Source organism: Rhinolophus sinicus, linkage group LG02, assembly GCF_036562045.2.
Source record: "Rhinolophus sinicus isolate RSC01 linkage group LG02, ASM3656204v1, whole genome shotgun sequence".
In the NCBI taxonomy this organism is placed as follows: domain Eukaryota; kingdom Metazoa; phylum Chordata; class Mammalia; order Chiroptera; family Rhinolophidae; genus Rhinolophus; species Rhinolophus sinicus.
The window spans coordinates 75027566-75047611 of NC_133752.1; the positions used below are offsets into that span (position 1 = coordinate 75027566).

At 37.3% G+C, this 20046-nt stretch overlaps 1 protein-coding gene across 7 annotated transcripts in view; it reads right to left on the reverse strand.

Moving 5' to 3' along the window:
- ATP8A1 (ATPase phospholipid transporting 8A1) overlaps positions 1-20046 on the reverse strand; it is a 212651-nt gene that overhangs the window by 51919 nt on the left and 140686 nt on the right. For all 7 annotated transcript variants that reach the window (XM_019754167.2, XM_019754168.2, XM_074324626.1 and 4 more), the window contains one exon: positions 11292-11464. In XM_019754167.2, the coding sequence (XP_019609726.2) occupies positions 11292-11464 (173 nt within the window). The remainder of the gene's footprint in view (positions 1-11291; positions 11465-20046) is intronic.

Below are 20046 nucleotides of genomic sequence, written 5' to 3' on the forward strand. Positions count from 1 at the left end.
TACTTACAAAGAAACAAGATCTGACACAGGATACACACACAAAATTACTTTACTATCTTCAGTTATTGTCTCTTTATGGAGGCAGGGAAAGAAAACATACTACCATAGACAATAAGCAAAAATATGGTTATCAAAACTTCAGAAATAACCAGACATAGGATAGCTATACAGTGTAAAGATTTCAAAACAGCAGATAAAAATTTGATTTAGACAGTGAAAAGTAGAGGGGGAAAAAATAAACAAAAAGCATAATAAATAGAAAACACAAAATAATATAGGAGAAATAAGGTCTAACAAAGCAATAATTACAATAAATATAAATGGTTTAAATTAATTGATTTGAAAAACAGAGATTCTTAGGTTGGACTAAAACAAAAAGATCCAGCAAAATGGTGTCTAAAAGAGATACACTTTATAATAACAGTTAATTTAACGCTTATTTGATTACTATGTGCTATGCTCTTTACCTGTTGTAACTCATTTAAGCTCAGAAGAACCCTACATGAGATAGGTTACTGTTGTTGTCATTTTACAAATGAGGACACTGAGGTACAGAAAGATTCTGTAACGTAAGGTAAAACAGCAAGTAAGTGGTAAAGCCATGATGCAAGCCTAAGCAATGTGGATTTAGAGACAGCATTCTTAATCACTCTATTATCCAGAAGAATTGAACAAAAGAGTTTAGGGAAAAAAGACAAGGCACACATGAAACAACGGAAGTTTAATATCAGATAAAATAGAATTTAGGACACAGAAAAGGCCCTAATGGTTAGAGAGAAATGTTTATGTGTGATAGCATTTCTCTTACCAGAAAATTTCTAAGAGTAATATAATTTTTAACAATAGCTGCCAACGCTCTGATACATTAACCCATTTATTCCTAACAACCTTATGAAAACAATAATTTTTATCTCTATTTCAAAGATGAAGAAACTGAAGCTGGAGTAATTAAGCAATGTATTACTCAGCTAATAAGAGGTGAAGCCTGGATTTAGATTCTGGAAAGTCTGGGCCCAGAGTCTGAGTGCTAGAGCACATGGCATCACAAGTGGAAGGAAAAGGGTGGACTGTTTAGTAAATAGTATTGGGAGAATTTGCTCACTGTATAGAAATGAAAAACCCTGGATCCCTTTTCTTTCATAAGATATACAAATTAAACTTCACATGAATTAAAGACCTACGAGGTGTGATCAAACAATATGGTGAATGTTTAAATAAAAAAGTTATTACAGTGAAAGACACATTGCCATTGATCCCCCTCAAAATACTTCCCCTCACTTCAAACACACTTATTCTATCGTTCTTGCCACTTTCTGAAGCAGTTCTGGAACTCCTCTTTGTGAGTGTCTTTAGTTGTACTGTCATGGCTGCCTGTATGTCCTGAATCATTTTGATTTTGGGGAAGAGCCGGAAGTCACACAGTGCCAGATCCAGCGAAAAAGGTGGATGAGAATACACTGTAATGTTTTTATTTAACAGAAATTGCTGTACCAGAAGTGATGTGTGACACAGAGCACTGTCATGATGGAGGATGATTTATGGCACACTAAAACGCACCTTCTTTCAACCATAGCTCACACCCAACTAACTGCACTGAATAAGTGAAAACTTGTTACACTGTTACTAAGGTTCGTCGTGCAGCTTCCCATATTGAAGATCCCTGTCTTTCCATTGGATGGAACTCGGCAGCAGCATTCACTATAGTTTTTTATCACAATGAAAAGGCTCCCTGTGACACATCATTTCTGGTACAGCATTTTTATCAAATAAAAACATTTCAGTGTGTCCTCATCTACCTTATTCACTGGATCTGGCACTGTTTGACTTCTGGCTCTTCCCCAAAGTCAAAATGACCATAAAAGGTAAACGTTTGAATGGATGCCAGGCATCGAGACAGCCACGACAGCGTAACTAGATACTCATGAAAGAGGACTTCCAGGACTGCTTCAGAAAGTGGAAAGAATGATGGAATAAGTGTTCGAAGCAAAGGGGAGTATTTTGACGGGTATTAATGGCAATGTGTCTTTTACTGTAATAGTTTTTTTTTTTTTTTTTTTAAATTTAAATATTCACTGTAGTTTTTGATCACAGCTTTATATATGGAAAACAGAAAGCTGTGAATTTAACAGAAGAAAATGTAGGAGAGTATCTCTGTGAGTGGAAAGTTCTTATTATCTCCAGAGCACAAGCTATAAAGGGAATAATTAATGGAATTTGACTATCTCAAGTCAATGATTCCTGTACAAGAAAGAACACCACAGGCAGCATTAAGAAGGGAGCCAGACTAAAATATATTTACCATGTTTATAATCAACAAAGAATCAATGTCCAAAACAATCAAGAAATTCTTGTACATAAGCAGAAAAAAAAGAACTGACCAACAGAAAGTTCAGTATCCTAATCCCTCATGAATGTACAACTTTTCATCATAGCAACTGTTACCATTGACTTTATATGGCTGTCTGATATACAGTGGTACCTCGGTTTTCAAACATCTCCGGTGATGAATATTTTGGTTTATGAAAACTGTAAATTTTATGGATCTATGGTATCATTAGATAGTAAAATTCATGGCTAAATTCGCAGTTTTAGGGGTTGACTTTAAAGGTCTGGAATGGATTAATCCATTTTACATTACTTTCTATGGGGAAACTGTGCCTCAGTTTTCGAACGTTTCAGAACTTGGTCTTCTGGAACAGATTACTTCCGAAGACCGAGGTAACACTGTATAATAGATCAATTGTTAAAACACACACAGCAATTACTGCCACTTGAATGCATATTTACTGTATCGAGCAATAGCTATAATGTGAAGGCAGGAATTATTTTTTCCTGTTGTTCACTTCTCTATTTATAGCTCTTAAAAAGGTGCATGGCATATAGTGGGTGCTTGAAGGACACGTTGAATGAATGAATGAACTTCAAAAGTTGAACTCTAGGGAGATAAACAGTTATATGAAGAGATACTCAATATCCCTATTAATCAGATAAATGAAAATCAAAACAACAAGATGCCACTTTTCAACCATCAAATTGGCAAAGCTATAAATTCAGGGATGCTAAGTTTTATGGTAAGGTGGGAAAAGCAACCCTCCTACATGGATCTGGGAGGACCCACTAGTGCAGGTGTTTTGGAGCAGTGTGGCAATTCTGACTGAAATGAAATATGCATATAGCCTCACAGCCAAGCACTCCCATTCCTAAGCATATGTCCTAGAAAACCACTTGCATGGGTGTATAGAGAGGATACTCATTTCAGCACCTTCCATGGTAGGCAAAGATTTAGAGGCAACCTATGTGACCATCACTATGGGAACAATAAATAAAATGATGTATGTGCATTAGTATAATAGTAAGCAGTAGAGAGAAGAAATAAACGTGTTCTACATCTGCTAACATGGACAGGTCTCAAAATTGTAGAAAAATTTAAAAAAACTTAAAAAAATTATGCTGTAATATCATTACAAATACACTGGGGTGCCAAAAAAATGTACACACATGACTTGTATTCATCTTTTGTTGTCGGTATATATTGAGTATTACAATTGTAATACAGTTTTTTTCCTTTCTTAAAATGTGTATGCATTTTTTTGGCACCCTCTGTATACCTATCCCTAAATGCAACACACATATAAAAGTATTTTTCATAGCTACACATACATACAAATAAAGTATGGCATATGGATGGGAACATATTAAATACTTGAGATTGTTTTGCTAAGGTGGAGTGAAGAGAAAGTGATGGGACAAAGGGCAAAAACTAAGGGCATATATAGAAATCAAAGAAGAACTTGTTTTAGTTCAAGGCTCTAAGGATGCCTCCAGCTTAGGGAGAAGGCTAGCCTGTGTATCTTCCTGCCTGATTCCTTTCCTGGTATTGTCCTTCACCGCCCTGCTGGCTCGTCTCTCTAGGACAGAGGGAAATGATTTTGGCGACAGCAGGATATGATGTTTATGGTCTTGGGTTAATCATATATCTTTTGCTGAGGTACATAAATATCTATTGACACCTCATTTTTAAAACAAATCACCTTCTGGAAATATCCATCTTTTAAGGTTTTATTAAATAATTTACTTTTTATGTTTATTTATTTATTTATTTAATTTATTTTTTATTTCATTCAAGGGCACAGAGAAATTGAATGGCATCTCCATCCAGACCGTGCAGTTGCCACCACAGAAAGTGTCAGTCATATTTGAGGATTCATGGAGAAACATGCTAGGAGAGATGGGCAAACGTCAGCGTTTTCAAGAAAAGTCTGGAAATTACAGACCTGGGAGCTTGGAGAGAGCTTTATCACTATTCTAGGAAATGTCTGCTAGAACCGACCCCTCTACTGTTCATTCTACAAACACTCCATATTAGGAGTTGGCTGGCTGATTGTGGCCCCAGGTCCAAATCCGGGCAGCAGCCAGTTTTTTACATCAGCTTGAGCTACAATGGCAGAGTTGAGCAGCTGTGACAAAAACTGTGTAGCCCAAAAGACCGATATTATTTAATATCTATCCTTTTATTGAAAAAGTTTGCCCACCTTTGCTCTATAAAATACTCCCTTGTTCTTAGAGAATGCTACCTGGAACCCTCTCCTCTTTCATGCCTCAACTTAAAGCCTGTTATTTTATGTCCATTTCTTGTTTCTCTGTTGCTTTGGTAATATGCCTTTTGTTTCCCAAGACCATCTTTTCCCTGGGATGCTGTCTTCCTTTCTCTTTACTCCATGCCCTGTAGCTGTTAGACCGTCATGGCCTACATCCTACCTGGTCAAGACTCCTGGAACTTTAGCCTGGCTCGAAAAACTAAGCCTTTAATTTGCCCTATGTGGGGATGGCTCAGGCAGGTTTATTAAAAAGAAGGTAATCACTAGATACCACCATGGGTTCAAGCAGAACCAGTTATACCAAACCAACTCTTCTTCTCTTTCCGTCACAATTGGGTCAATAGACTCACAGATCAGAGAAGTGTTGTAGGCTCCATGTATCATGTCCATAGCAAATCAGAAAATGAAATCCTTTCATTCTATCATTGTAGAATTGCCTACTAAAAGCAATGTAGTAGGCAGATTTGCATTTGACTGAAGAATATATTAGAGTGCTGATTTACTGATCTACATAAAGCTTTAGGAAGGCCTTAACTAGAAAGCTAGAGTTCTGTATTTAAAATTGTTGAAAAGAATCATCAAGCATTTGAATGCAGTTATAGAAGATATATATGCTTAGTCCAAGTTAGCAAGATGCAGAACAGAAAAAGACTAAAATAAACAAGATATCGTTTAAGAGGGATGGTAATAGAAATCAAGATAGCAGTTACTCTTAGGAGAATAATAAAGCTAAAGGGAGCTAAGTGGGCTTCTGGGGTGTTGTCATGCTCAGGTGTTTGATACAGGAGTGTGTTCACTTTGTGAAAATTCACTGAGCTGAATGTACACTTATGCTTTACATACTTTCCAGTACTGATTAACTGTTTTATCAGAATTATGTAGTCTGCAGTTCTAATTTGTGTGTTGTGATGGTGGTTTATCTTAATTGAGTCACTTCTAAAACTATATATTATCAAATTACAATGGGATTCTACAGAATTTAGATTTCTCATATATTTTTAGATATTTTATCATGAAATATGAACCTCCTAGTGGTATATATCATAATTGGCTACTAGGCTCTAATATGGCCATAAAGTTCCTTTAATATTACTCAGTAGAGGCAGAACAGCAAATGAGATGGAAAGGGTTGAGCAACTTATGATTATACTATGTTAAGCAAAATATGGGAATTTTATGAAGTTATAAAATTTATTCAGTATGTCCTCTTTTAGCCACACATGTATGAAAGAAAGATTCTCTCAACATTTCCAACATTTATTCATATTTTCTTGGAAGCAAATATAGGGTTGACATTCATTAACAGTTTGTAAGTTTTCTGAAAGCCAAACATCTGCTTGGCATCCGGGGATGTTCACAAACTTTTTTCTTTAAAGGAATATCTGTTGAGTATTTATTAGCTTCATTTGTGCCTTATGACTACCTTTAAGTAGAACATTTATTTAGAGAAATCCTTACAGTGTAAGACAATCCCAAAAGATTCAAGAAGTAAATAAATCCTTTATTTAATGCACTCATGCTATGAGAGAAAATATGCCAAGTGTCCCTTTAGACCTCTTCTTGGAGGACCTCTTGATCGGACTAAGGTGAAAGGTTTTGCCTGGAATGCCACTCCCGAGTGACAACACTCAGTGAGGTCAAGTGTTTTTTTATGTACTTTGGGGAAATCACCTAAAAGGGGGTTAAACTTTGATTAGAGATGTTACAAGTAGGGAAAAATGCTTACTTCAATTTAACTTCTGCTTTTCAGAAGACATGAGTACATAAATTATGTGGAAGAATGGTGATTACTAGACAGTCTAAAAGCTGGAGGCTCTAGGCCAATTTTCAACCAACTGTCACAGAATGTAAGTTTCAATATATGTTTAAACTAAACTGACAACTACAGAAAAAACGTAAAATTCTTTGAAAGGCTGGGTTATGTGAACTGACGAGGATCTCAGAAACCACATGCTATTTAACACACGGTAATACTTCACTGAACATTCCCATTCTCTTCTGGAGGGAATATTAAAAGAGGTAGAACAGATGCTTCCCCAAATTAAGTTAATCCAAGCAGTAGACAGACTCTTCCCAAAACAGAGTGGTCAACAGAAGTACGGTTCATCCAAAAAAAAAAAAAAAAAAAAAAGAAAGGGCTAGGGGAGGTCGTCTGTCTGGCTCAGAGCTTCATGTTGGAAGGAGATGACCCAGGAACGGTGCATGTGTGCTTGGGTTTCTCACCTTTCTAGGCCAGAGAAGCTCCACTCTTTAGATATCAGGATCCCTGGATGATTTGAATCACTACTGTATGTTAAGCTCCACATTTTACAGGTCACAAAACCAAGGCCAGACAGATACCATTAGGTATCCAAATTGCCAGCGAGGTAGCATTTGAATAAGAATTTCGTGACTCCCCAGCTAAAACACCATTATACCAATAATACAAGCTGTAGGACCTTAGGGCATAAAATATTGGTAACTGACACGAGGAATTATTTTCTAGTACACTTTGTAGAATGGCTCATGATGTTAGTTGGGTACACAAATCTTCATGAGTCTTGGAGCAAGCTTTCCCCAATTCCCCTCTACCTATCCAAGGAGTTTCAGGGAGTCTGTGAAACCCCTAAAATGGTGCATTCAATTTTACATGTTTGTATGTATGTGTATTTTTTTGGAGGAGATAGTCCATAGCTTTCATTTGTTCTTCAAAAGTACCTGTGATCACACCTAATGGTAAGAATCGGTGTACTTGAGCAAGAGAATAGCAGGGAAGAAAGACCACAAGGAGTAAGTTTATGTTTATAATCAGGACAACTGATCACAAACTGCCTCAACACTGGATGCATGTTTCTTATTAAACTCCTCAGGTTACACAGGTAAATGTGCAGAGGTGAAAACAAAAGCTGCATGGTATTCATGAAAATACAGTACTTGATAGACTGGTAAAAACAGATTTCATTTTACTTCTTGGGTTTTACATACTTAAAAAGAATTATTTGAGACATAACATGCAACCTTCCCTTTGTAAACCAAAACCAGGACTCCAAAGCCCTGAGTAATTTGGGGGCGAGGGGATTATTTCTGTCTCTGAATATTCCCTTCAGAAAATGGTGGTGAGTAAGAGACGTAATGACTACTGACGGAGAACAACTGTTTCTTTCACTTCAATTGTAGACGCTTCTGGGAAAACGCTCATCTTTTATAACTGTGTCACTTAGGCAAACACTAAAAACTGCCTTCTGCCCTTTATGCTGATAATGTCAGGGAAGAGAGTGGCTGATGTAATCCTGAAGATGGAACTAATACTGAGGGCCTCATTATCCATTACGGAAAGCTTTTCCCCTCCACTTTTATTCCAGCTATGTCTAAAGAGAGGACCGAAGAGGAAGGGCAGATTCTGAATTATCTTCCTGTGCGGACTGACAAGAAATAGATCGGAAAGTAATTTGAGGGGAAAACCCATACAGCTAGAATGAACGTCAATGAATTTGGGAAAAAGTACTGTACTGTATTTTGAAATGATGTTCGGAGTCTCCTATAATGGAGTAAAATAGAGAATTTCCTGAGCCTGGGAGATTATAATCGTGTAAAACACCAGGAGCGACACTTGCATTTAATTGTAAAGAATGATGTACAGAATTGCCCGCCTATACCTCACCAGTTATTGAAGCATTATCATGGAAATTATAGTTTGAAGTTAGTAAGCTAAATGACATGAAGCTGGCCCATGCCAATAGTTTAAATGCCAAGAGGCGCCTAGCCAAGAAGGTGCAGCGACATACATCGGGCAGTGGCACTGATGTGACTATGGGCTTCGATGAAGTCTCAAAGCCAGAATGGAAGTTGAACCACAGTCCTTATGGGAAAAGAGAGAGTATGAAGATAATCAGACAAAAAAAGCTGAGGAAAGATATTTTACTTAAACAAACAAACAAACAAACAAGACTAAAACTCTAAATAAAACTCAGTGTCTGCATAGGGACCTCCACGGTCCTCAAACATGCATAAAACAGGATGGAGGGAGGAAGGGGCCACACACATCTTTATAAGCTCCGTGTCAGAGCTGAGCTGCACGTGAGCAGGAAAGTGTGATTCCCTCCCAGGGGCCCGGGGTCTGGAGGAGCGCTGAGGTCCATGTGAGCTGTGAGCCTCCAGAACACGGATCTCGGGAGGGAATTTCACAAGCAAAGAACATATTTCTTCTCCCTTGACTCTGCTTTCTAGTTTTTCCTCTCCCTCTGCTATTGTTTAATTTGTGGTTCAGCTTTTTGAAGACTGGTGGGAGGTACTGTGTTAAGCAATGCTGTCAGAATGAGGCTCAGCTGCTATGACTGCCTTTTGAAAACTGGCCCCCCACATCTTTCAAACCAACTGTGATTCTCCTTAAAAGAAAAAGAAAGGAAGATACACAAAGGAGAGCAGGTGGGGAGTCTGATTCATCCCCGTATGTGCATCGTCTGTGTCCAGCACACAGTAGGCACAGAACAGATGCCGCCCACTCAAGGGAGCCGGTCATTTTATCTAAATAGCTCTGAATTCTGTTTTGTTTCCACAGAGGAGCCAACAGTCATATCACTTAATGTGTTTTGGAGTAAACTTGTCTTGATCCTTGTGATCCCATTAGTGAAAACGATTAAACAACCAAGTCTGGCACAGTATTACCCTGATGAAGTGTCAAGAGTTGAACTTTACTAAGACTTGGTCAAGAGATTAGCAAGGAACTAAGAAAAGTTATTGGAAACACAGATTTTAAAAAATATGAGGACACACTGATGGTGGGAATGCAGACTGGTGCAGCCACTATGGAAGGCAGTGTGGAGGTTCCTCAAAAAATTAAGAATAGAATTACCATCTGACCCAGCAATCCCTCTCCTGGGTATCTACCCCAAAAATCTGAAAACATTTATCCATAAAGACACGTGTGCTCCAATGTTCATTGCAACTTTATTTATAGTGGCCAAGACATGGAAACAACCAAAGTGCTCTTCAATAGATGATTGGATAAAGAAGATGTGGTGTATACACACAATGGAATACTACTCTGCTGTAAGAAAAGATGAAATAATGCCATTTGCGACAGCACGGATGGATCTTGAGATTATTATGCTGAGCGAAATAAATCAGACAGAAAAAATCGAGAACCACAAGACAAACAAATGAAAAAATGAAAACTCATAGACACAGACAATAGTTTAGTGGTTACCCAAGGGTAACTGGGAAGGGGGTGGCAGATGAGGGTACAGGGGATCCAATATATGGTGATGCAAAGAGAACTGACTCTGGGTGGTGAACACACAATGTGATATATAGCTGATGTAATACAGAATTGTACACCTGAAACCTATGTAACTTTACTAACACTTGTCACCCCAATAAGCTTTAATTAAAAAAAACAAACAAGTATGACAATACCAAAGTGCAAATGAGACAGGGCAAAATAATTTCCAATTCTTTCTTCATGATTAAGCAAAGACCCTGATTATTACTAATCTTAATTATCTGTACAATATTTTATCCAAGAGCTTTAGAGTAATATTATTTGTTAATACATGCCACAGAGAAGAATAATAAGCAACTCTTATTCTCTGAGTATGATATAATGATATAGGCTGAAATAATGTTTATAAAGGGTATTTATTAAGTATGCTTGGAATTATATTTCATTAATATTTCAGTAGAAATTTAGGAAGTACCTACACGGCTTGGCATATAAGTTTGGAGATACTATTACATACAGGATATTTAAGTGAATAAGCCTGGACAAAAACAAAAACGAAATAAACAAACTAAAAAAACAGGTTTAAAGAGCGCAACATTCTTTTTTTTTTTTTTTTTTAATTTTAAAGAAAATAATAAAAGCAAACAGTACAGTCTGGAAGACAATATTAAAAACACAGATTCCAAGAAATTCTTCAGAAGTCCTGCTAACATTTCATCTCCAGGAAAAGAAAGCAATTTGAGAAAGTGCTACCCTGGACCTAGTCTCACCAGCTGATAAGATTCAGTAAGTGGATGGTGAAGAAGGAAATGCTTACTTTTCATGCGACCCGAAGGGAAGAGACTGGGCATAGTCACGAATATACTTTAAATTTTAGGAAGACAGAGTTTAAACAATACAGACAAAGGGACAGGGAAGATGCTCTGACAAGAAGCTCAGGAAGGACTGGAACTAACTGGTTTACAAAAATACAATTCTACGAGTTAGGCCTTGATAACTCAAAACAGATTTTATTTTAGGATAACAGGCAATATTATAAATTAGAAGGTGAAGGACTGTACAGGCCGTAATTATTGTTCAAACAGCTAAGGCTTCAGGAAAATGATTTAAGTTAGTGCCTCCCATCATGCCATTCCCCCAAATAAATCCTAGCAGCAGGATCAGAGATTTAAGTGTAGAAAACAGAACCTTTACAGAAATAATGCCAGATGGAAATGCAGGTAAATAATCTAATTTTAAACACAGAAAATGGCAAGAAACCTGTCAATTCAAATTATGAACAATAACTACTAGTGATTGTTATGACTCTCTTTCAAAAACGCTGCTAATAAATTCTATCCCAGTTGGTGAACCTCGAGTTTTGAGTGATTAAATTAATAAGTAATCTGACATTTACAAATTCTGGGTAGAATAACTTTAAGGAGCTTTAAAAATCAAGAACCTAGGCTAAAGTCACGCTTCACCGAAATCTGACAAAATTAAGGAGAACTTACCTGCAGCAAATAACAGCTTTGCATGACAAAGCTAAGTCCAGGAAATACTGTCGTACTCCGAAGGTTAAGGCGTACTTGAGGGTTTTTCCATCAATTATAAGAGCAAAATCATTCTCTTTTAGAAGAGCGTCACCAAGGGTAGTGCAATGACGACTGAGAGTTTCCCTTGTTCCCTGTAAAATTAAACAAACAAAAATGTCCTCAACAGTTACTCCTGTTTGTCCTACCTTAAGGATATTCAGCAACTACACTGATTTTTAGTGCTCTTTAATGTTTCGCTGGTTTTCATGTACCTTCACTCATTTGATTCTCACAAAAGCTCCTCAAAGGAGATGAGACAAACATTATCAGGAAAAGCAAGTCACTTGCCTGAAGTCAGACATGTGCTCTTATAGGGTTGGGACTAGATTACAAATCACCCATTCCTCTGTAATCTTGGCTCGGTATTCTAACCACACAATCACAATCCGGCAAAAATATTTCCAGTAAATCGTGTTATTAAAAAATGACACTGTCCTAATTTAGGAACTAGTCAAAATTGCTTAGATGTGAATCAAGGGGAAAAGTTGGAGAATTTAATTGATATAATTTATGGGTATTCTTTCAGACGTACTCATTGTTATTGAAAATCAATTCCCAGTAACCAAGAGGAGATAATGCAGTATCAGTAATCTCTTGCCACTTTATGAATTGGCTTCTGTAACTTTAACTGTGATTTCATGATGCTGTAGTTTAGTTGGGGACGGTGACATGCGGCTTGGTAATCTTGATGGATCAAATAAAAGAACCCTTTCCACCAATGAAAAGTTCACGTTCAGGCACAATAAAAACCTTTCGTGTCAAGGAAAGCTTTGTTCACCTCAACTATAAAGAGAAGTTGTATTTGTCTATTTCTATCAAAACCTGCTTGCTTTCCCAGCTTTTCAAAAGCAAAAAGTTTCAGGATATTTAGTTTTTCTCCCCAAATCCTATAGACCCTTTCTATCACCTAATGGGGCCAGTTTGCTGTTTCACAAGAACCCTGACCTTGTGAAGAAACAGAACATGGCCTCTGCACAAGGAAATATAAGGAACCATTTCCCTCTTATTAGTGTTTTGTTCTGAGTGCTAATACCGAAGTCTGCAGTTATTTATATAATAAATACAAATATATATTTATAGAATAGAACTGCCTACAATAAAAATACTCGTAATAATTTTTATTATGTTCATGGGAGACATAATTATTGTTCCAATTTAAGAATGTGGTATAGTCATTTCAAAGTTATTTTCACAAAGATGGAAGCAAAGGCAGAGGTAATTAAAATTTTATATTGGGGATTTTTGAAGGTGTTTCTGCAATCATATTTAAATGTGGTTCACACTATGTTCTGGAATCTCAGAACCTGTTTATCAAAATAATAGAACCGCATTGTACTGTAAAGTAAGACTGCCCAATTTTCCCAGTACTGGAACTTTACTTAACATTTCCCCTGTTCCCTGTTACACTGATAACCAAGGACCACCATCCAGCAGCATTCTTTGCAAAGTTTACTGTTCACACTTCCCATAGAGGGGAAGTAGCTGTGTTAATTTATAGGCCTCACCCTCTTATTTACTGCTGGAAATTTTTGGCCCAAGGTGACTTACGAAAATGAGTTAAAAATTGTTGGTAAGATTCTGCAAGCAAAATTTCCCAATGACAATTGATGGATTACCCTGGATTTTTCAAAAACCATCTATGTCTTCACATAGATTATATGAACAAACAAATCAATGAATCGATAAAAAATAAAAATAAAATGAAACAATATTGGTTCTAAGGGCTACCCATACTGATACAACATTTCAGTTAAAATTATTACAATCCGATGCAGGACACCCTACTGTTATCCCCATTCTGCAGATGAGAAACATGAGACTTACAGTTCCTTGCCCACAAACACATGGCTACTAAGTAGCGAAAAGAAACTGAGAATTAAATTTCTGTGCTAGCCTGTCATTCTCTACACAATCCAGCAAAAACAAACCCAACTTCAGACAGTACCAGGCCTAGCAAATTATAAATGGAATGCCCACACATTCCCTCTGTGTTTCCCGAGAGCCCGCATCATCTGTGTCTCATCTCATCTTTACCGCCAACAGAGATTTCTCTTCATAAAACAACTTTAAAACACAAATCATGTCTCTTCTTGCTCTAATTTTTTTCCAAAGCTTCCTACTGTCCACACGATATATCCCAAACTTCTTAAAATGGCCCAATCTAAGCCAAACTGACATTCATTTCCCTTCACAACCACCTTCTAAACCAAGCTTTCCCTACCAAGCGCTCCCAGACGCCCTCCATGCTGCCAGGTGTAACTCACTCTCCGCTAGCACAGCCCTCAGGTCCTTGAGGGGAGAGACCCGTTTCCCAATGACAAACACAGTGCCTGCAATTACAGATGCTTAGGAAATACACATTTATTGAATGAGAGCACTGATAAATTCTGATTTCATCCTACTGGCAGCACCCCATTTCCCCCTCTATTATGGCTTCTGATTTGAGGGAGAGGGAGAAGGGAGAGGGGCGAGGGAGGGAGGAAGTGAAAAAGAGGGGAGAGAGAGGTATTCTCTTGCTTGCTCCTTAATTCTCTAGAGAATAATCCATTAGTTCAATAGCCTTTCAAACCAAAGCATTGCTCACTAAAACGCCAGTGCATTTTTTTTAAGCTTTTGCCCAAATGTCTCCTGAACTGGAAACCCAAATGAAACCTGAGCTGGACCTCACGAGGATTTTCAGATTTCTTTAAAGATCAACTGCAGAGTAAGACTGAAAGTCAAGTCAACATCTGAGCTGTGCAAGCTTCCTCATTAACCACGCTGTAGGACGCAGTCCAGTGTGCCCCACTTTCCCTTCATTTGAAGGTGTTCTCTAACACCTTAACATTTGTTGAGAACTCTCTTATTTGTGGCTGCAGTATCCTCAGGTTTCCTTGGTGATTATCACAGATCGTCAGCGAATCTAACGGGAGATGTCACAGAGATAACATTTCAGGAAAGTCAAAAACTTCCCACAGTGAATTCTCCAGCCAGCCCACCTAGGGTGCAAGGTAACAAACAACAGAAAAGCTGCAAACATTTTCTTATATTAGCTCAGTTTTCTTTCATAAGTAGCTCTCGTGTTGGCTGTGTGCTGCCAGTTGCAAGTTATATTTTGCCCTTCTTTATACTGCTAGGAGCATTTTAAAATTCTTTTATGTATGAAAGTTTATTGCTTCTCCTCTAAGCCCAGGAGCCATACTTTATGGCTGTATTGCATTGAAGCTTATCTCCTGTAGCTAGAAATAAATTTATTACTATATTCGCTGTTGCTTTGTTTTCTTTTTGGCTACTGAAGGGGGAAATGTTTAAACATTTAAACTTAGCGACATGTGAAAGTGAAAATACATAAATGAGACGCTAAATCAGGAAAAGAATAAAAGACCACACAGTACAACAAAATAAAAGCTCCGTACCTCCTAGTGTGGACAGTCTTCTTTGTGGGCTGACAGAAAAGGAGCATCTGTTGCTATCAGGGAAAGTCAGAAGCAAAGGCACTTTGGGGAGACAGATAGGCAGGCAGCAAGGCCGGGATTCAGGTGCCTTACCAGGTGGAGATCCAGGAAAAGGAGGGAGCTACAGGGAAAGTGGGATCTCATAACCTGCACCCCATGTGGACACGCCAGTCAACTATTCCCCTCTGTTCTCTCTACCCATAGCCCTGCACACAGCACAGCGCTCATTAGAAGTCCGCAGCCCCTGGACCTCCTACCATGCTTTCCTGCCTTGCCAATTCACAATTTAGGCCACAGCCAATATTCTCCTTGGTTCTTAGTCTTGACAACACAGAAGGGAAAACATCCCCTCCCCAGGAGAACAGGCTCTCCAGCTCTCCTTTTCTAAGGGTGCTCATTACAGCTGATCTAGACTTTTATCCATGGCTAGTGGATTCCATTTTTCCCAGAGGCCACTCCATACCTTGCCTTTCCACTCTGGAATTTTTCCAAGTTTACAAATTTGGCCCCCGTCACTTCAGCAAACATCTACCTGCTTTACCGAGAACATTTATACTGGCAAGAAGTCCCTTGATTTTTCTCTCTTGACTTAAAAACTTCCCTTTACCCAATTCTCCCTAATTCTTGAGCCAGGGGAAGAAATGTCTTCTGTTCTCAACTCTGTTTCTCCCACTTCTCTCTTGCATCTTCATCTCCCCATTGCCACTCTTTTATTATTTTTTTTCACTTCAAGATTATATACTAAAAACACTGAACAAATAAATAAAGCAAGAAATAGTCCTTTGACCCCACTTTTCCTGAGTCCTTCAGGTGATGTGAATACGCTCATCTTTTGGGCTGTCCAAATACTTAGCTTATACTTATACACCGTAGCATGATGTACATAGTAGCTTATCTGTTGCTATCTCTCTTTTCCTCTCAAGACAGAGGTGCTTGATGAAGAGATGAAATAAAATAAATAAAAGCTTGGGAATGAAAGAATAACAAAGTTATTAACAACTGGAGAATACCTTGTGGGAAATTACAATGAATTTCTTGTGTGACCATTCTGAGGACATTTTCCACTGCTTATAAAACTCCTGTATAATGCTGGATACTCTTAATTAGACAATAAGTAAAATGTTAATACGCTTTTCTTATTATAGAAAAAATGGAGAATAAAGTGAAAGTTATGATCCAACATCTACTCTGTGTCAAATAACATAAATTGTTTAAAGAATACAACAGAATCAACACCCAGACTAGTAACTCAGTGATCACGTCAGGTTGTATAACAGTGGACCAATGAGAAGTAGACAGTATGTATTTGGTTTATAAGACACATGCGTGGGATAGAAAAACATAGAAAGATGTTTGGTAGGTAATTAGGCTGCGTAGAATTCCTCACAACGATGACTAGAAGGTCTTAATAAAGTTCCATTAGCATCTTTAGGGTGTAGCCTGGCAAAATAGATAGCATGTTCCTAAGACAACAACAATCTTAAAGAAATCAGAGACTGGCAGCATTATGGTAAGATTTTTCATTACGTTTATAGGAACTTTACCAAGGAAACCCTTGATAAAAATCACAGAAGACACCGAGACAATGAAATCTGACACATTTTAAACAATAGATAGACAGATAAACTTATGTGAAACAAATCGAAAGCCCTGATTTGTTTGGAAAGGATCACAACATATAAGATGTCATTGTCATTTTCATTTTGGCAAAAACTCCTCTTGGAATAGTTTAAAGAACCCAGAGGCCAGATGTACAAAGAACATGTTAGGCCACCTACCAACTATGTTTTTGATGTTGCACAGAGCACCTGCATAAAAATGGCCCTTTGCAGCTTCTAGCCTTTTGGGTTTTTTTCCTGATTCTCACCAGAGGTTTACAGGACAGACAGACTTAGAAACGTATCCAAGGAACTCCCTAGTAGAGAATATGGAAATACCCCTGAGTTAAAGGAAAATAAAAGCCTCTTACCTCTGACTAGAAGCCTGGTTAGCCAAGTCTAACCAGCAGAGACGAGGTGAAGATTACAGAGAAATAGTCTAACACACAACACCTAACGGCAGTGGCTTCCACACCTTGCTCCAGGGCCACAGTTACTTATAGTGACAGTAAGTAATGTGCAATCACTAATCTATACCCCAGAGGGTGTCATCAACAAGGCTAAGCCCAAACAGCAGAAGTCAAAAGAAAAAAGTATATCTATACTTATTTATCACAAGCTATATATTGGTGTTTGGGTCTTAATATAAACAAGTACTTAGCATTTATATTTATTCCTGGGAATCTGTTAAATGTGTGCAGGTCAAAGGATAAACTTACGTTATAAGGAGGAACAACAACAAAAACATATCAAAATTCTTAACTATACTTTGACTTTCAGACAACAATATTTAACAATATATTTCATTGTTCTTGGATTTGTTTCTTCTCATTCATCAGTTCACCACCAATTAAGTGAAATAAGCATGCAATTGGGGTTAACGATGAATCACTTTTGGAAGACACACGGCTTTCACTCTTGTCAGGATAGACTTAAGTATGAAGCCTGTACCTCTTACTTTAATATCAGCACTGCAGGTTTCTGTTTTCACTTACTTTCCTTGTAAAGAGCAAAATGTAACACAATGTTATAGGAAAACACTGGCAGGAATCTTGCTGAACAAAGACGGTGACTCTGCTTGAACAAGATTAGCTGCTAGAGGCTGGGCCACTGTAACGTAACTCCTCAGAACCTGTCAGCTGATATGTATAAGTCACCAATCAGTGTAGAGAAAACCATTGCCACATATAACATTCAAACATGCAGCTATAAAAATTAAGATGTATTATAAATCAAGGATGGCCACAGGGATCCCATGATGCTTTTGGGCACTGGTAAGTTTGAGACAAAATGATGAAGCCACTTGTAAAGAATGAAAGTTCCAGAAGCCAAAATACACCCTATGGCTGAGAACTCAAGGTTCTCCTCCACTTCAAGTGGATGTGAAGTACAAGGTAAAAATGAAATACCTTTTCCACCTTTCTTGAAAAGAAAATATTAAGTGTTTTATTTTGAAAAAAGTCTTTAATGATATAAAAGGAAACAAAACTAAAGGAGAAATAAAGAATAATTTTAACCAAACTAAGTAAAGATACCAAGAACCCCAAAACACTTTTGGATCAGATGGCTAGATAAGATCTGTGTTCTAGAAAGATTATATTGCATAATATATAAAAAGTGTCCAGTTAAGTTCATTTCATGGTCTATCAGTAAACTTTTTTTGCCAGGAGTATATATGAAGTCTGACAGTTAAGTTCGGGAACTTGTTGCAATGGTGTTGCTAACCTTTTTTGATATCAGGGGGATTATTCATTATAAATTTATACCAACTGGACAAACAGTTAACCAAATTTACTATTTGGAAGTGCTGAAAAGGCTGCGTGAAAGTTAAATGACCTGAATTTTTCGCCAACAATTCATGGCTCTTGCATCACAACAATGCACCAGCTCACACGGCACTGTCTTTGAGGGAGTTTTTAGGCAGTTAACAAATAACTGTATTGGAACACCCTCCCTACTCAACTGATCTGGCCCCAATGACTTCTTTCTTTACCTGAAGATAAAGGAAATATTGAAAGGAAGACACTTTGATGACATTCAGGACATCAAGGGTAATCCAATGAAAGCTCTGATGGCCATTCCAGAAAAAGAGTTCCAAAATTGCTTTGAAGGGTGGACTAGGTGCTGGAGTTGGTGCATAGCTTCCCAATGGAGTACTTCGAAGGTGACCACAGTGATATTCAGCAATGAGGTATGTAGCACTGTTTCCAGGATGAGTTTGTGAACTTAAGTGTCACACCTTGAATGTATTCCAATATACCTCCTCAATATTTCATTCTTTTATTTGACTATCAGAATGGCTTGGGTTGAATCAGTGCTATGATACTTACAGCTATCTTTCTTGAGGCAGGTTGCTTAACTTCTCTAAGTCAAATTTTTCTCATTTATAAAATTGAGTTCATATCTGTTTTATAGGGTTACTACGGTGACAAAATGTGCTAACTCCTTTACGTGTGAGTCAAGAGCCCTGCACGGTGTTTTGTTCACAGTTAACATCTAAGACAGACTAGTTCTTTCCTTTCTTCTGACTTTAGGTCTGATGGAGGTACCAACATCTGAGGAAGAAAGATCCACAAACTGTTAAGCACTGCCCAACATCAGTGCAATCTAAGTGGGGTACTCCTGAGATAATTTTAAGTTTGCTTTTGATATCTCCCACTAGCAATTTTATCTCAGTCTACCTTTTGACCACTAACAGTCAATTGTACCAGCTTCTTCTTCCACTACATACAAAGTATCTGAAACCTGTCTTCCCCTCAGTTCTAGGAGATGAGCATTCTTTCTTCTCAAATGGCACATAGCACTTGGTACATGGTAGGAGAACAAATATTTATGTAGTAACCTAGACTGGTGTTCTTTGTCTCTTAATTTCTATCTCCAACCTGATGAAAATAACTCGAAAGTTACAAACTGATTTGATGTTTCTTTTTTATTATCTGTATGTTTTTGGCACAGATGATCATATCAATACACATGTTAGACTTTAAGAGCCCATAAAAAACATAAAACTATATATATGTTAGATTACATATAAGTGAGTGCTTCATAAATACTAGGTTTAAAATAATGATAAAGAAAACAAAGAGGACTTGTTTGCTGGCATGTCCTTCACATATAACACTATTATCTTATCAGGTACTGATTGTTTTTAAAGCAGATAAATAAATATATATTGGAGGGGTAAAAGAAACCCTAACTTTAGTTTGCTAAGGGTCTACCTTTTAAAACTGATTATAAATTCATTTAAAAGGACAAATAAGAGTATTTATATATATATGTTATATATGTATATATATATATATATATATATATATATATATATATATATATATATATATATCTTAAACTAACACATATTTTGTTAACTGTTTTGGTAGTTTGTAGCCCCATCTCATCATCATTTAAGATATAAAGTATTTACAAATTTATGACCAAATAAATAATGTTTCATTCTTTCTCTGCTTTTACACTCTTCAAACGTTCACACCCTAAAATCACAAATTCACAGACTATTCCAAGGACATTCTTAATAATATATTATGACCATATCAAGTATGGACAATGTTAGCACATTCTTAAAGAGTGACTTGTGACTCTCATAATATAATAGCAACATGAATAAACCATTGGGCATTACTTATC